At 43.6% G+C, this 18,852-nt stretch overlaps 1 protein-coding gene across 3 annotated transcripts in view; it reads right to left on the bottom strand.

Annotated features, from left to right (window-relative positions):
* Positions 1 to 9,995: 9,995 nt before the first annotated feature.
* Positions 9,996 to 18,852, bottom strand: part of CHRM5 (cholinergic receptor, muscarinic 5) — a 119,737-nt gene continuing 110,880 nt past the window's right edge. For 2 of the 3 annotated variants that reach the window (XM_011989110.1, XM_011989111.1), the window contains exon 3: positions 9,996 to 12,407. In XM_011989110.1, the coding sequence (XP_011844500.1) occupies positions 10,733 to 12,331 (1,599 nt within the window). In that variant the 5' untranslated portion in view covers positions 12,332 to 12,407 and the 3' untranslated portion in view covers positions 9,996 to 10,732. The remainder of the gene's footprint in view (positions 12,408 to 18,852) is intronic. The other variant, XM_011989112.1, reaches the window with a different exon arrangement.

Here is an 18,852-nt window from a genome sequence, read left to right on the forward strand (position 1 = left end):
GTTAGCCAGGATGGTCTTGATCTCCTGACCTCGTGATCTGCCCGCTTTGGCCTCCCAAAGTGCTGGGATTACAGGCGTGAGCCACCACGCCTGGCTGCAAGCAGTTCTTTTTTTTTTTTTTTTTCTGAGACAGTCTCACTGTGCCACGTAGGCTGGAGTGCAGTGGCACAGTCTTGGCTCACTGCAACGTCTGTCTCCCAGATTCAAGCAATTTTCCTGTCCCAGCCTCCAGAGTACCTGGGATTACAGGCGCATGCCACCATGATCAGCTTATTTTTGTATTTTTAGTAGAGACGAGGTTTCACCATGTTGGCCAGGCTGATCTCGAACTCCTGACCTCGTGATTTGGCCTCCTAAAGTGCTGGGATTACAGGCGTGAGCTACTGTGCCTGGCCAGGCAGTTCTTTATAGCAGCTTGAGAACAGACTAATACAGTGAAGAAAAAAGGACAGAAAGGTTGAGACATTTGCAGAAGGTGGCACCAGTGAGAAATAGAGAAAGAACAAATGATTGTGGGTAAAAATAAAACAAGAGTTACTGATTTTGAATGAAACATATTCATTGTGGGGATAAAAACCCTAGCACTTTTATTAGCACCTTTAAGAAATTTGTCAGGATCAAGTGATTCATTCATCCAGGTTATAAAAATAAATAGCCTAAGGTCCTTTTTTCCCCCCTACCTTTATGTATCTGGAAGGAACCTAAGGTCTTTATTATGGCTTATTTTGAGATCTAAACCCTTATGGCTCCAGAAAGGTGATGGTGGGAATTAGGGAAAACAATATTTTTTGAAGAATTTTTGAGTTGGACTCTCCGCATATATACCTTCATCGAGGCTCAAGATGTGCAGAACTAAAGACTCCAGAGGTGCTCCTTGTGCACATAGAAGGAGTTTGAAAATGTGGCTCCATACTTCTAGTTTTCTGTATTTTTTCATGTGAGGAGAGCAGAGGCAAACATGTATTTGAAATATACTAGGTAACTGTCCTGTGCTGGTAGAGACTGCCTTGTCCTGCCAGGTCTCTGTAATGTAGTTAAGGCCACTGCATATCTCTGCAGTGGTGTTTCTGAAATCCTTTCCATTCATTCATTCATTCATTCATTCATTCATTCATTCATTCATTCGAGATGGAGTCTTACTCTGTCGCCCAGGCTGGAGTGCAATGGTGCCATCTTGGCTCACTGTGAGCTCCGCCTCCTGGGTTCACGCCCTTCTCCTGCCTCAGCCTCCCAAATGGCTGGGATTACAAGTGCCCGCCACCAAGCTCAGCTACTTTTTTGTATTTTTAGTAGAGACAGGGTTTCACCGTGTTAGCCAGGATGGTCTCAATCTCCTGACCTTGTGATCCGCCTGCCTCAGCCTCCGAAAGTGCTGGGATTACAAGCATGAGCCACCGCGCCTGGGCAATCCTTTCCATTCAATACTACCCATCACTGGTCTGCAGTTTGTTCAACTATAAAAAAGGAAAGTGTTTTTCTTGTTTGGTTGTTATTATGGATTGAATTGTGTCCCCCCAACAAACAGATACGTTGGAGTCCTAACTCCCAGTACTTCACAATGTGACTGTATTTGGAAACAGTGTGTTTAGGAGGTAATACGGGTAAGATGAAGTCATTAGGGTGGACCCTAATCCAATGTGACTGATATCCCCAAAGGGGGAAATTGAGACACAGAGACCGACACCAAAGAGAGAAGATGATATGAGGAGACACAGGGAGAAGATGGACATTTAACAGCTGAGGAACACGAGACTACCAGAAGCTGGGAGAGAGGCCTGGAACAGATCCTTCCTCAGTTCCTTCAGAGGGATCATGGCCCTGCTGACACCTTGATTTCAGACTTCTGGCCTCCAGAACTGTGAAAGAGTAAATTTTTATTGTTCTAAACCACCCAGTTTGTGGAACTGTGTTACTGGACCCCTAGGAAACTAACACAGTTATTCTAAAATTTAAATATATGTTTTTGTTTTTGTTTTTTTTTGGTTGTTGCTGTTGTTGTCTTTTTGTTTTTGTTTCTGTTTTTGTTTTTTTTAAAGTTCCTCTGTAGACCAGGTGCAGTGGCTCATGCCTGTAATGCCAGCACTTTAGGAGGCTGAGGTGGGTGGATCACTTGAGGTTAGGAGTTCGAGACCAGCCTGGCCAACATAGTCAAACCCCATCTCTACTAAAAATACAAAAATTAGCCAGGTGTGGTGGTGTGCACCTGTGGTCCCAGCTACTCAGAAAGCTGAGGCATGAGAATCGCTTGAACTGGGGAGGCAGAGACTGCAGTGAGCCAAGATCATGCCATTGTGCTCCAGCCTGGACAACAAGAGCGAAACTCCGTCTCAAAAAAAGAAAAAAGAGCTCCTTACGTTACTTGAAGCCTTATGATTTTCTGCTTTTGCAGAGTTTGAATGGCCAGGTATTTTCTGCAAGATATGAGCATGAGGATTGCTAAACAGTATTTAGTAGCTCTGTTTGTTTTAAAAAGTGTCTGTACAGGCTGGGTGCGGTGGCTCACACCTGTAATCCCAGCACTTTGGGAGGCTGAGGCGGGTGGATCATGAGGTCAGGAGATTGAGACCACCCTGGCTAACACGGTGAAACCCCGCCTCTGCTAAAAATACAAAAAATTAGCCGGGCATAGTGTCGGATGCCTGTAGTCCCAGCTACTTGGGAGGCTGAGGCAGGAGAATGGCCTGAACCCGGGAGGCGGAGCTTGCAGTGAGCCAAGATCTGGCCACTGCACTCCAGAGCCTGGGCAACAGAGCAAGACTCTGTCTCAAAAAAATAAATTAATAAAACAAAAAATAAAATGAAATAAAATTACAGGTAATTTTTTTTTTTTTTTTGAGACGGAGTCTTGCTCTGTCACCCAGGCAGGAGTGCAGTGGCGTGATCTTGGCTCACTGCAGCCTCCACCTCCTGGGTTCAAATGATTCTCCTGCCTCAGCCTCCTGAGTAGCTGGGATTACAGCACACTGCCACACCCAGCTAATATTTTTGTATTTTTACTAGAGGCGGGGTTTGACCATGTTGGTCAGTCTGGTCTCGAACTCCTTACCTCGTGATCTGCCCTCCTCGGCCTCCAAAAGTGCTAGGATTACAGGCTTGAACCACCGTGCCGGGCCAAGGTAATTTTTTATTTGCTTATTTGTTTTCTCAGAATATATGTATTATTATTATTTTTTTAAAGACAGGGTCTCACTCTGTCACCCAGGCTGGAGAGAGATGGTGCCATCATAGGTCACTGTAACCTTAAACTCCTGGGCTCAAAAGTTCCTCCCGCCTCAGCCTCTTGAGCAGCTAGGACTACAGGCGGGTGTCACCATGCCTAGCTAATTAAAAACATTTTTTTTGGTAGAGATAAGGTCTTGCTATGTTGGCCAGGCTGATCTCAGACTCCTGGCCTCAAGTGATCCTCCTGCCTTAGCCTCCCAAAGTGCTGGAATTACAGGCGTGAGCCTCTATGCCTGGCCAGAAAATATGTATTAATATATTAATGACTATATTATAACATATAGTGAATATAAAAGATAACCTAGTCTAGTTTTCTGAGTTAAAGACTTCATTTTGTTTCTGACTCTTATTGATAAGCCCTGTCTTTTGGGTATGAAAGGACCTGTCAAAGGATTTTTTATTCATGGAGGTCTAGCTTCTTAGGGAGAAAGAGTAGTCCTCCAAATACCAGTTTAAATTTGTATCACTTTTTCTTCTTTGCTGTCTTCCAGTCCAGTGTTTTCCACTGCAGTGCACTGTATGGTATACTAGGGGGACTGAGCTGTAGTTAGTACATCGTGATCAATAGCTTTATGGATTTTGATTGAAAGTGGCTGGACTACAAACCCATGTTTGGATACACATGGAACTACTAAAAATAAGCACCTGGCTGGACACGGTGCCTCACACCTGTAATCCCAGCACTTTGGGAGGCTGAGGCAGGAGGATCACTTGAGCTCAGGAGTTCGAGACCATCCTGGGCAACATAGAGAGACCACATCTCTACTAAAAAACAAAACAAAACAAAACAAACAAACAAAAAACTTTTGCTTGATATGGTGGCATGCACCTGTAGTCCCAGCTACTTGGGAGGCTGAGGCGGAAGGATCACTCGAGCCTGGAAGACGGAGGCTACCATGCCATTGCACTCCAGCCTGGGTGACAGAGCGAGACCCTGTCTCAAAATAAAATTAAAATTAAGCACCAACTAGTAATATTGGGGTAAGTGAGTTGAGTACGAGCCATTCTTTGTTGAAGGTAAGGGTGCCCATTCCTTTACTAGGACACCACTAAAGATCCATTCATGCAAGATAACCCTTGTCAGAAAATCATTGCCAGGGACTGGGAAAGTAACACCCTTTGGAGAACTATTCTTAGCAGGAGCATGAAGGCGTCATTGGAGGCATCTGGTGGGTGGGATGAGGTTTGTTCAAGAGCCATATGAAATTAAAAGTCAGGACTTTTTGGACAGATGCATTGACACGAAACACACTAACACAGGGTGGTAGTCAAGCCCAGTGAGCAGAGTTAGGCCTTGGCTTTCTCTGCCTAATCACAGATCACAGATAAATTTAAGGTTTTAACTCCAGTCTGTCCCACCTCATGCACAGTAATTCATCAGGGGAGATAGGGGACAGTGACATTTATTGCAGAATAATACTGTCTCTGCCCTCTTTGAGTATAATGTGAATATTTAACAGTGTCAGTCTTTTGCCTGTTATTAGTGTCTCCAGAGTTGTTCAACTTGTTCTACTTGGTGTATTCATAGCTCTCAGTATTAGTAGATGCTCCAAGACTTAGACTGTGTCTTCTTTTGTAGGACCCACATCCTTAGCTCGATGGAGAGCTCCAGCACCCTGTATCCAAGGGATCACTTCATAGAGGTACCCATTTATGCACAGCTTTGTAAACTGAGGGCCAGAGGAGTGGCTGTTTGGGAAGTAGTCATCACTATGTAAGAATCAAACCTTTATTTTTCTTGGTAGAAAGTCAGTAGATATTTTGTTAAACTAAAAACATTAAAATAAAACTACATGGATATTTTAAAATATGGATACAAAAATGGCTAAAAGAGTTCGATTAAAAAAAAAAAAGAAACAAAGAAGGGATAAACCGGAGACTGAAGAACATTTGTTATCTACAGGACAGGGTGATTTGACTTTGTGTCCCCATCCAAATCTCATCTTGAATTGTAATTCCATAATCCCCATGTCTTGTGGGAGGGACCTGGTGGGAGGTAACTGAATCCTGGGGGCGCTTTTCCCCCATGCTGTTCTCGTGATAGTGAGTAAGTTCTCACGAGATCTGATGGTTTTATAAGCATCTGGCATCTTCCCTGCTGGCACTCATTTTCTTTCCTGCTGCCCTATGAAGAGGTGACTTCGGCCATGATTGTAAGTTTTCTGAGGCCTCCCCAGCCATGCAGAACTGTATGAGTCAATGAAAACTCTTTTCTTTATAAATTACCCAGTCTTGGGTACTTCTTCATGGCAGTGTAAGAACAGACTAACACACGTGGGAATGGGATGGAAGGGATAAAGGATAGAGTGACACGTCTCTGAGTATATCTTCTCATATCATTTTGATTTTCAACAATATTAATATTTTACTTATTCAAGAAAATGAAATTAAATAAACAGTTATGGGAGAAGACTCTAAAATTCAATATAAATAGGAGCAAACCCAATTGATTTCAAATGAAAAATATAACCACACTGAATGAAAAAAATTAACAAAAGCAATTATTGAGCATAGTAATTTGAGTATATCCCTTCAATCTGAAGATTAAAAAATTATAAACAAATCTTGGAACTTTACTTAAAAGGTTAGTGTACTTAAAACATTGATCAATCAATATTAACATCACCAGTAATGAGATAGAACATCATATGCCTCCCGATGTGATGCATTGAGAACATAATAACGCATTGTGATACTCTTGGCCCCTCAAAAACAATTAAACTGAATCTAATGAGGAAATATCAGATAGCCTCAAACTGATGAAATTATTTTTATTTACTTATTTTTCGAGGTGAAGTCTTGCTCTGTTGCCCAGGCTGGAGTGCAGTGGCATGATCTCAGCTCACTGCAACCTCCGCCTCCCAGGTTCAAGCAATTTTCCTGCCTCAGCCTCCCAAGCAGCTGGAATTACAGGCATACACCACCATGGCTGGCTAATTTTTGTATTTTTAGTAGAGACGGGGTTTCACCATGTTGGCCAGGCTGGTCTCAAGCTCCTGACCTCATGATTCACCCTCCTTGGCCTCCCAAAGTGTTGGGATTACAGGAGTGAGCCATCGCGCCCAGCTGAAATTATTTTTAAAAATTGGACTGTAGGTGCTCTTTAAAAATGACTATATCATGAAAGACAGAAAAGTTGTAGACAGATTAAATAAGTCTAAACATGACATGACAACTAAATGCAATGTGTGATCCTGGATTAGATATTGAGCTGGAAAATAAATTTTTATAATGAACATTTACTAGTTTTCCAAATAGAAAAACTAGGAAAATTTGAGTGTGGACTGTAGATTACATAATAACATTGTAATAATGTCAAATTTCCTGATATTTATATTTGTATTGAGGTTATGTAAAATCTTCTTCTTCTTAAGAAATACACACTCTAAGGTCAGATGCGGTGGTTCATGCCTGCAATCCCAGCACTCTGCGAGGCCGAACTGGGGGATTGCCTGAGCCCAGGAGTTCAAGACTAGATTGAGCATCATGGTGAAACCCTGTCTCTACAAAAAGTAGAAAAAAAATTAGCTAGGCATGGTGGCGTGCGTCTGTAATCCCAGCTGCTGAGGTGGGATCACTTGAGTCTGGGAGATCGAAGCTGCCACTCCAAGAGTGAGACCCTGTCTTGGAAAAAAAAAAAAAGAATGAAAAAAGGAATACACACTCAAGAAGTATTTAGTGGTAAACTGGCAAGATGTCTGCAACTTACTCTCAAATGGTTGAGAAAAAATGTGTGCGCACACACACACATACAGAGAGAGTAGGCACAGATGTGGCAAAATGTTAAATGAGGAATGTGGGTGAAGGACATTAGGAGTCTTCTTATTACTCTTGCAAGTTTTCTGTACATTTTAAATGATTTCAAAAAAGTTTTGTTTTTAATTGCTTCTAGCTTCTTCTTTGACCATTAAACTTACTTCACTTCTTCCTCACACTCTCTATCTGGGGTCCTTATTGGGCAAGAGTTTACATTATCTTGAACTTTACCAGTAAAACGATATGAGGAAGATGGAAATTAGTATCACTTACAATGGGAATGAAGCGATTGGGGCACCAACTCTTTACGCAGTTGAAGAGGAAATGCTGCTGCCCCTTTTGGTGCAGTCTCCACTCGGTAAAGGACTGTGGTTTGAGGTCTGCCCCACCTCCCTTGTCCCAGAGGGAAGGGAAAGCATTTTACTCACAGATCTCTTGTTATCATTATTTAATCTTAGTTTGGTCATTGGTAACTTAGAGGAAAGGAGGAATCACAAAAGGTAGCAAGAAGGACGTGTATCCATACCGTGTATCAATCCCAACTTTCTTGAAAGGCCAGGCCATGCGAAGGTGTGTGGGACCCCAATATAGATGGATCTAATGAGTTACTCTGAAACAATTTTCTTCGTTAAATGCTCTGCACATAGTGGTGAAATGTCTTTAATATCTACAATAGTGCTAGTACAACACAGAAAAGCAGCCCAGTCCCCATATCCTTTGCTGTAATTCCAGTATTTACAGTAGACAACTGGAGATTCTAATACAGAGGTTGGGGTACAGATTTCGCAATTACAAAGAGCTGGCATCAGTATTGTCTTCAGAGGACATTCACCAAAGGAGCAAAGCAAAGGCTGAGAATATTGACAAAATGCGTTGTTTAACCAAAAATTGAATGGAAAACAGATTCCCTGACAAGCCATCAAATTCAGAGTTGCGGGGAAACAAGTTACAATGATAGCAAAGTAACAGCATCCAGTAGGTAACTAGCCAAAGTCATACACAGTTTACTATAGACAAAGACTGAAGACTGGGGGCATAGAAGGCCTAAGATCTCAAGTCAGGCCATGCGCCTCCCACCCACCCACCAGGTCCCTGTAGTTTACAATTGGGTCTGTTCATTCTGAGGACCCCACTAAAGCCCCTATTCTATAGAAGTCTAGATGTCCCTAGTAGTTTGGGATATTTTTTGTCTATGTCAAGAGGCATTGGTAGTCTGCAAAACTGGCTGCTTTCCAAAGCCAATGATAAAGAAAGAAGCATCAACCTCTCTCTCTCTCTCTTTTTTTTTTTTAAGGCAGGGTCTTGCTCTGTCACCCAAGCTGGAGTGCAGTGGTGTGATCGTAGCTCACTGCAACCTCTAACTCCTGCAATCCTCCTGCTTCAGCCTCTGAAGTAGCTGGGTCTACAGGCACATACTACCATGCCCTGCTAATGCCCAGGTATTTAAAAAATTTTTTCATAGAGACGGGGTCTCCCTATGTTGCCAGGCTGGTCTTGAGCCCCTAGGCTGAAGCAGTCCTCTTGCCTCAGCCTCCCAAAGGGCTGGGATTACAGATGTGAACCACCACACCCAGCAATACACTTCTTAATCAATTTCACAAAAGATGAACAAAAAGGGCCAAGTCCTAAGCAAGTGCAGAGCGTGTGAAGAGTACCCTCAGTGGCATCCCTTCCCGATTTGTGTTCTTTTGTTTAAATTAGCTTGTTTCACTCTCAACTGCGAATGGTGAATGCCCAACATGGGCTTAAGAGCCTATTCTCATGAAGGGATTTTCATCTTTGTCAGGAATCAAAGCCTTAAACGAAGACTCAACTGTTTATCTGGAGCTGGTAGAGCAGGTTTGCTCATGAAGTCACACCCGGTTGGCATCACAGAGGCCTGAAAGCCGCTGTGCTGGAGAACTGAGCCAATTACTATTCCCACCCAATTCCTGGCAGGTGTCAACCTGCCCTTTACAAAGTCTCAGCAGATGCACTGCTTACAAGATGTTTCATGTCAACGTAATCTTTATAGGGGACCAGTCCCATCCTGCCCGAGATTCTACTACCCTGAAGCCTCCCTGGGACATCCTGTGAGAGACTGATTATCCTCTTCAGTGGTAGGCTGAAGCTCTCCCATACTCAGGTATATTTCGAATTCCCAGGACAACTAAACCAGCTATTTTTCCACCCTCGTAGCAAATGACACTGAAAAGGACCTGGCCTACACTAAGACGCATGAAGTCTGGCGATTTTTAAATCCAGCTGCAGATGTAACCAACAAGTTAAATAATGTCTGACAGGAGTGCTTCATCTTTAAAATCCTTGTTGTGCACCACACTACTGCTTCTTTGTGGGCTTTTGTCCACAAAGGTCCTTTGATTCAGTTTGTTGATACACACGCAGAGATTTCAATTAAATGTGGTTTTTAATAATCCTCATGCTGTCATGCATGTTAACTGTTTTATTTTTATGCATTACTATGACCTACACTTTGTTTTGAAAAATGAAGCTTTCAGATCATTTTCAGCTTCGTCGCACCCTCAAGTGTGCTTTTCTGGCCTTCTCATTTTTGACTGAATTTGGAGAGGAATGAAGAAGTCATTTTTAGGCCCTGATTTGAAGGACCTATCAAAAAAGAAAGTCTTTCCACCCCCACCCCACCCCGCAGCCCCCTGCTTGGAGGCAGCCAGTTGACCTGCTTATGTCTTGGTGTGAATTGGGGATCTGAACAAGGGAAACTGGAGGCTGCAAAAGGGCTCTGGAAGAAGTTCAAAAGCAAATTTGTTTTCCACATTTTGCTCAGATTTGCCCTGTGGAGATTAGAAAGCAAGATCTCTGAAAACAATATAAGAACCTTAATTCAATAGCCTGGAGAAAATCTTCAGCCAGTGGAGGGCTCTTACACAATTAGTCTTCCTAAGAACAGAGCATAAATCAATGGTTTCAAATGGGCACAAAATAGAATGCAAAATATTTTTTTTTAGATAAAAGAAAAAATTTCCACTGGCAAAAACTAGAATAACTGACTATGGAGACTTCATTAGCAGAATAGAGGCCGCTTTAAAGGACTGGGTATGACCAGGTTTCAGTCCTTCCAGACGCTGGATTCTGAGAGGAAGGATGGTTCCCTGGAGATCAGCATGGGTTCAGTGAGTATGAGGAATTGGCATTGGTTATGAAAGGGAAGAGCAAGACCTTCACTCAGATGTAGGGACAGGAAAACAAACCACAGTATAGACCACATAATAGCTGCATTATAGATAGTGATCAGTTTATGACGATACATATTCTTAGAAGCCAGTCTTGTTAACAGGTGACACTGATGTACATTCTCCCGGTTCTCACTGGCACAAGACAGCTTCATAGACACATACATATTGCACAAAATTCTATGACAGGTTTCCACAGGAAAAGGTTTCCACCTGGTCTCTGCTATTTCCTACAGAAGGGACAAAAGTTCCCTGAGTCACTGTTCACTGGTACCCAGTGTGCTTCCTCCTGTGAAGGGCCATGAGCCTATCTCTTTACTTCATTGGCAAACTCCAGTGGCATCAAATGGCCTTGGTCATAGGCAAGAGTCATTTAATACGACAGCAATTGCTGCAGCTGTGACCCCTTCCATTTGGCAACAGACCTTGAGCCTTTACAAATATCTTCAAGGACTCAAAATGAGATGTCTTCTTTTTGAAAATATACAAACCAGAACCAGCTTGCTCTTCCTCAGAGGATGTTGACTGTGGTCACTGTTCTTTTGAGAGCAGTCGTTAACTTTTCAGGGTAGCTTGCTGTTCCCCTGCCAGTACAACTTCTCTTCCACTTTTTTCTTTTTCCATCGGCAGAGAAGCAGCATCTTAAAGGTCTTCCTGAAGGTTCTGTTGCAGAGGGCATAGCAGATGGGGTTGACAGTGCTATTGACATAGCACAACCAGTAGCCCAAGTGCCACAGGGTGACTGGGACACACTTGTCACAGAAGGTAGAAACCAGGACCATGATGTTATACGGGGTCCATGTGATGATGAAGGCCAGGAGAATGGCACTCAGTGTCTGGGCTGCCTTCCTCTCTTTGACGAGGACCATTCTCTTTCGTTTGGTCATTTGATGGCTGGGGTTGGGACTGAGGCCTTTCGTTGAAGGCTCCTTGGCCACTGGGAAGGAGCAGGGCATGATTTTCACCTTGTGACAGCCGTTGTTGTTCTCCTGGGTCCCGTCAGCTTTTACCACCAATCGGAACTTATAGGCCACACATTTCTGACTCTTGGGTCTATGAGCAGCTGCTGGAGACAGAAAGTAGTTTGGGGTGTCAGAGTCATGTTTTTCAGTTTGAGCTTTCACAAAAGTTTCCTCAGCGTCTTCAGCACTGAATTCTTCCCCTGGGCTTTCCTTACCCCGACTCTTGTAGACCACTTGGAGGACAGGGTCAGTGGTGGGCTTGTCCTCATCCTCTGAGGAAGGGTAACTGCTACAGGTGGTGAGCTGCTCAGCTTTGGCCTGGTTGGTGCTTGGGTCAGTGGCTTGGGATGGCTTCCCGCTGGTGGAGGCGCTCCTGCGGGAGGATGACCAGGAGGTCTGGTTCCTTTCCCTCTGGGCCAGGGTGGGTCGAGGACAGCGCAAGCAAGATCTGAACAGAGCCCTATGAGCTGGCTTTCTCTTCTCAGCTTCGGTCACAGAGTCAGAACCCTGGAGGTCAGCCAGGTCCTTGGTTCGCTTCTCTGTTTCCCGGTAGATTCGACAGTAGAGGATGGTCATGACAGAAACAGGGATGTAGAAAGCAGCAATGGCAGTGCCAAAAGTGATGGTGGGCTCTGAGAGAAACTGGATCTGGCACTCATCCAGTGGAACTGTCCGCTTCCCAACCAAGTACTGCCAGCAGAGGATTGCTGGGGCCCAGAGGATGAAGGAGATCAGCCAGGCCAAGCCAATCATGACGCCAGCCCTTTTCGGAGTACGCTTGGCCCGATACGTCAAGGGTCTTGTGATGGAAAAGTAACGGTCAAAACTGATCACCAGAAGGTTCATGACAGAAGCGTTGCTGGCCACGTAGTCCAGTGCAAGCCAAAGGTCACAAGCCAGACTCCCGAGAGCCCAGCGTCCCATGAGGATGTAGGTGGTGTAGAGGTTCATGGAGAAGATCCCAATGATGAGATCTGCACAGGCTAAGCTGAGCAGGTAATAGTTGTTAACTGTCTTGAGCTGGCTGTTGACTTTGAAGGAGATCATGACCAAGACGTTGCCCACAATAGTGATCAGGCTTACCACAGCAGTCACCGCTGCAATGCTGATGACTTCCCACAACCTGTGGCGTTCCAAAGGCTGGTGATTTACTGGGGTGCCATTGACGGTGGTTGCATTGTGGTAAGAGTCCCCTTCCATCCTGGTGCAAAATTTTTATATTAGAATAGTCTTAGGTTCTAGGCTGTTCTCGATTTCAGCTCTTGTTGGCCAGCATCTGGAAGAGAGGGAAACACATGAGCTCCGCACAGCAGCATGACTTTCTCGTCCATTCATTGTTTATAGTTTCTAACAATATTAAACGTGGCTGCACACATATTCAGAGCAAGATGCTGCTGACATCTCTAAAGTTTGATCGCCTATTTTTAATGGCATCCTTTTGCTTTTGCTGCCAATGGCCTAGTGCCCTTCTTCTGTGTGAGGCTGCTGCCCTCTTGTGGCAATTTTAAAAAGGGCTGGGAAGACGAGGAGGGTGAAGGGAAAGGAAAAAAAAAAGGATTGTTGAGAAGCAGTAAAGAGGAGAAAGCAGGGATGTTAAATCACCTTAGATTGCAGTGGCCGTAAGGGCAGAAACCTTATTTTTTTTTAAGATTCTGGTGATAAATACCTAAATTGTCATGCACTGGGGAAAAAGTGGTATCTATTCTATAGTCCCAGTCTCCATTATTGAACATTACTGAGGTGCTGTTGTGAGCCAAGACCATATTATACCACTTCTTTTTGCCCTAATGCACAAACTCCAAGTGCATACCTGGTTTTCATCTAGGGGATCTGACATTTGCCCCAGCTGCTGAAGATAAGGACCTTCTCTCTGTTCCTGGACTATTTGCAATATCATAGAATTGTTTTAGGTTATCATTTTTCTGATTGTAGAGTAATATATTCCTCATAAAAGTTTGAACAATGTCTAAATGTAAATCTTAGAAAGCAAAAGTCTCTTCTAATTCCGTCTTGCAGAGATAATCAATGCTAACAGTTTAGTGTATATTTTGGCATTTTCCCATATGCATATACTAATACATAAATATTTAAATACGATTGCCCCTATGCATATACTAATACTTTTACCATTTACAATTTGAATTTTGTTTTTAACTTAACAAATGAATTATCACAGACCGCTTTTGTATCAGTACATCGAGAGCTATCACTTTCATTGTAATGACTGTACATTATTCCACTTAATGGATGTACTATATTTAATTAACTCTCTGTTGACAATTTTAACTTTTAAAACTAAAAGGAAATTTTCCTTTTGTAGATTAAAAAAATCTATGTACATGATAAAGATTTCAGTGGGTACCAAAGGATAAATGGCAGGAATTAGGTCTCCCTCCCACCTCTGACCTCCAAGCTTGCAAGCCCCCCTTTTCAGAGGTAACCACTGCTACCATTTATTTTTCCTTCTAGAGATACATGTGCATACAACGTATATTTGATGACATATAACAAATACCACCTTGACATGATAATGGGCGGTAAAAGGAAAAAATAAATCTTTTTTTTTTTTTTTTTTCCGGAGGGAGGATGGAGTCTTGCTCTGTTGCCCAGGCTGGAGTACAGTGGCGCTATCTTGGCTCACTGCAAGCTCTGCCTCCCGAGTTCACGCCATTCTCTTGCCTCAGCCTCCAGAGTAGCTGGGACTACAGGCGCCCACCACCACGCCCGGCTGAGTCTTGCTCTTGTCGCCCAGGCTGAAGTGTAGTGGTGCCATCTCGGCTCACTGCAACCTCCACCCCTCGGGTTCAAGCAATTCTCCTGCCTCAGCCTCCTGAGTAGCTGGGGTTACAGGTGCCCGCCACCATGCCCGGCTCATTTTTGTACTTTGTAGTAGAGATGAGGTTTCACCATGTTGGCCAGGCTGGTCTCGAACTCCCGACCTCAGGTGATCCGCCCGCCTCAGCCTCCCAAAGTTCTGGGATTATAGGCATGAGCCACCGTGCCCAGTGAAAATCTTTTTGTTGACCCTTAAAATACCCCATGTGGGCAATTTTGTTTAAGGGGTATTTCTGCTCTACCAAAAGTCTTGACACTTTTTTCATAACAGTAACTGACATAAAAATGACAAATTTGTGAAGGGCTACAGTTTTCTTGGCTTTGCTTTATATTTCCAGCTGTAATTTTGGGTGTTTTCGTAACACCTCAAATTCAATATGGAATCGAGTTGATGATATTGTCTTGCACCAGAAACCAGCTTCTCCCATCTTCCCAATCTTGCATGCTTCTTCACCTCCCGAACACATGCAGTCTCACTGACCCACGAAGGCCCCTCTTTTTGGTCCCTCTCCATTCCTGATGCTCCGTCTGCTACCTTCTACCTCTAACACCTTGGCGTTGTCAACATTCTTCAAGCTGTTAAAGCAAATTCTAAGGTTGCCAGGTCATTAGGTAGAGATTCCCTGGCATCTGAAAAAACCAAAGGTACTCTACACTCTACAATTCTCTGGGCAAATGCCTTCACAGATGGTCTTCCAATGGTCAGATCTAAGCCACACAGTGCCAAAAAGGGCCTGTGGAAGTCCCTTTCTCCTTTATTCTTTCTTTTCTTCCTTCCTTTCCTGCCCCCCTCATATTTGAATGTTTATTATGGGACAGACTCTAATGCTGGCGATACCACAGAACAGGCCAGTGTCTCCGCTCTTAAGACACTAGTTGGGAATGTGGATAAATAAGCAGATAGAAATCGCAGGCGTGCAGCAGGCCATAGGCACACCTGTGAAGGACCTCCAACCTCGTTGAGTGGACATGGGAAGCACTTCCTGAGGAAGAGACCTAAGAGACCAGACTTGAAGAATGAATCACCAATAGCTAGACAAACGGTGGGTGGAGGCTGGGGATGGTAGTGCCAGAATGTTGCAGACAGGGAAGGGAGGAGCTTGTTTGTAAGCCCAGAGGCAAAAGAGGAGGAATGGAAAGAAACAAGGTAGCTGGAGCCAAAGAAACCTGAGAAGTGAAAGGTGAAACTGGAGAGGCTGGCAGGAGAAGGAGGGGCAGGAGAGGACCTGAGAGAAAAGTCAGTTTTCTGGGAGAGCTGTGTCAGCTCTTTGCAGACTCCCCATCTACTCTGAAGGTAGTCCCAACATCCAGGTGTTGAGGAGCATTAGTCTGGAGAGAAGTAGTAAAATGATGTGACCGCTTGCTGAATTTCTCTAATCAATTCTTCAAAATAGGAATACATAGTGTTTTGGAAGGATTTAATTTTTCCATTTAATTTTATTATCAGGTGGCAAGCAATTTACAGAAGGTTCTGGGAATTTGGATGGGCACGTACTCCTTTGGACACATGTATAACCTGGGTACTTCTTTTCTTCTGTTTACTCATTAAAAAAAATAAGGAGGCCGGGCACGGTGGCTCACGCCTGTAATCCCAACACTTTGGGTGGTCGAGGCAGGTGGATCGCCTGAGGTCAGGAATTCGAGACCAGCCTGGCCAACATGGTGAAGCCCTGTCTCTACTAAAAATGCAAAAGTTAGCTGGGCATGGTGGTGCGTGCCTGTAATCTTAGCTACTTGGGAGGCTGAGGCAGGAGAATCACTTGAACTCGGGAGGTGGAGGTTGCAGTGAGCCAAGATCTTGCCACTGCACTCCAGCCTGGGCGACAGAGTGAGACTCTCTTTCAAAAGAAAAAAATTAAGAAAAAAGGAAATTGGACTATGGAAACTAACATACCTACATTTCTATGACTTTGTATATTATATCGTGTCAAAAAACAAAATTGAAATAAATGTAAAGATCTCAATTGGCCTTGTTTGTGATTCCAGAATCAGGCAATTCTTCATTTTGTGAAATAAATGTTCTGATGAGCTGACCAGAAGAATTTGGCTTTATAGGCAGAGAAGGCCTGAAGAAAGCAGAAGCAGAGAACAAGGAGTGTATTAGTTACTTCCAGACAGAACAACAGAAAATAACTGGTTAGTTAATATCAGGTTACTTCAGGCTACGTGTGTGTGTGTGTGTGTGTGTGTGTGTGTGTGTTAGAATTAAAGCAGAGAGAACTTCCTTATCATGCTGATTGAAGATTTGCAGTGGCCTGTTTGGGAAATTGGCTCTCTCTCTCTCTCTCCTGATTTCTCAGGTCAAATAACAACTTAGTTTAGGTTTGCCTGGGTGGCTCCATTTTGATTTTTATTCTGGGTTGTTCGAGCCTAGTTCAAGAGCTTAGTCCAAAACAATGACCTCCTATAATTTTTTATTTATCAATAGTGTGATGGTTAATTTTATGTGTCCACTTGGCTAGGCTGCAGTACCCAGTTGTTTTGTCAAACACCAGTCTAGATATTGCTGTGAAGGTTGAAAATACCTTCACAGTTATGATCAATACTGAAATCAGTGGAATTTAAGTAAAGAAGATTACCCACCATGATGCGGGTAGGCCTCATCCGATCATTTGAAGGCCTTAAGGGAAGACCGAGGTGCCGAATGAAAAGAGCAAGGAATTCTGTCACCAAACTGCCTTAGAACTCAAGACAGCCACATCAATTCCTGTTGGATTTTCCAACTTGCCTACAGATTTCAGACTTGCTAGCCCCTACGATCATGTCACCCAATCCTTTAAAATAAAAATAAATCTCTCTCTCTCTCTGATAAATGGAATAGGCTCTTTGCTAAAAGGGAAAAGAAAATAATTTACAGTGGTAACATCACCTCACCATCATATAACAATTTGGCATTGGTCAGCTTCAGATTAAAAACCTAGTTCCAGTACTTACTCTATGACATTAATTAATTAATTAGAAACAAGGTCTTGCTCTATCACTCAGGCTGGAGAACAGTGTCACCATCATAGCTCACTGAAGCTGGAACCCCTGGCCTCAAGCTATCCTCCTGCCTCAGCCTCCCATGTAGCTGGGACTACAGGTGTGGGCCACAACATATGGCTCCAACTTACTGTGTGACTTTGGACACATGACTTAACCTGAGTCTCAGATTTTAAACTTTGAGGTGGGGATAAAAAGAGTCCTTACCTCATAGGATTGTTTTAAGTATTAAATGAGATAATCCATTTTGTATTTAACCAGTGACTGACACAGGGGAATGTTCACTACAAAGTAGCAATCCAGCAACAAGAGCATCAAAATGACTATTCCGGCCGGGCGTGGTGGCTCACACCTGTAATCCCAGCACTTTGGGAGGCCCAGGTGGGTGGATCACGAGGTCAAGAGATCAAGACCATCCTGGCCAACATGGTGAAACCCCGTCTCTACTACAAAAAAAAAAAAAAAAAAAAATTAGCTGGGCATGGTGGCATGTGCCTATAGTTCCAGCTGCTCGGGATGCTGAGGCAGGAGAATCGCTTGAACCTGGGAAGCAGAGGTTGCAGTGAGTCGCGATCATACCACTGCAATCCAGCCTGGCAACAGAGCAAGACTCCATCTGAAAAAAAAAAGAAGACTCTTCTCCTGGTGGGAATGAGCCTGAGGCATGGTTATTAAGGGACAGGGTAAAATAATGAGGCAATATTTTCATTAATAAGGCAATATTTTCATGACCACAAACTGGCTCTTTTAGATGCTTCATGGTGCTAACGCTGGATTGCAGTGGTGTGATCATAGTTCATTGCAACCTCAACCTCTTGGGCTCAAGGGATCCTCCTGCCTTAGTCTCCTGAGTGACTGGGACTACAGGCATGTGCCACAATCCCCAGCTAATTTTTTTCTGGTTTCATTTTGCTTTGAGATAGGGTCTCTCCGTGTTGCTCAGGCTGGCCTTGAACTCCTGGCCTCGAACTCCTGGCCTCAAGTGATCTGCCTGCCTTGACCTTCCAAAATGCTGGGATTATACCACACCTGGCCCTTCCTCTTTAGTTTTTTTAGTTGGTGCTCTACCTCTAGGGGCATTACAAACTGCTCCTAGTTATTCAAGCAGAACAACCTTGAGGAGAGCCAAGGCTAACACAGTCTTCCTCAGAGTCTGCTCAAAGTCTAGGACTACTTCAAATGCTTGATTGAAAAGGTTTCATGATCTCATAGATTGAGCATGTAGTATGTAGAGCACTTAGAGATTCAGAAGACACATTAGCCTAGTGAAAGCTGGGAGGTTCTGCAGTAGAGAACATTACTTAATTTGGCTTAACACAGAGGTGGCTTAGCTTATCTAACCTTTCTCAGAGGAATGTCTGCTAATATCCTGTGGAATCCATGAATCACATTTGGGAAATGCATTTTAGTAAACACAATGAACTAGGAGTATGGAGTAGGAGTTCTAATTTCGCTAAAATCTTGTGATTTGAGACAAGCCATGTATTCTCTCTGGGCCCCAGTTTTTCCATATATGGAATTAAGAGACTGGAATTAATGGTTTATCCTTTAAAATGCTTTCAGGCTCTTATAGGCTCACAGTAGAAAACATTGGAAACGGTATTAATTTTAGCTGTCACCTTTCCTCTATTCTTAATTAGGGAAATGGCAGTTATTAGTTGCCTTGGAGTTAGTGTAGTGAAAACAGCCCTCAACATATTTTGAATTCTTGGCTTTCTCATCTGTTAAACACGTATAACAATACCTGCTTAGGCTGGGTGTGGTGGCTCACACATGTAATCTCAGCACTTTGGGAGGCTGAGGTGGGCAGATCACCTGAGGTCACCAGGATTTTATAATCAGTGTGTCTCAAAATTTAGTATGCATACGAATTACCTGGATAATCTCGTTAAATTGTAGAAGGA

This window comes from Mandrillus leucophaeus, unplaced genomic scaffold (assembly GCF_000951045.1).
Source record: "Mandrillus leucophaeus isolate KB7577 unplaced genomic scaffold, Mleu.le_1.0 Scaffold347, whole genome shotgun sequence".
Lineage (NCBI taxonomy): Eukaryota > Metazoa > Chordata > Mammalia > Primates > Cercopithecidae > Mandrillus > Mandrillus leucophaeus.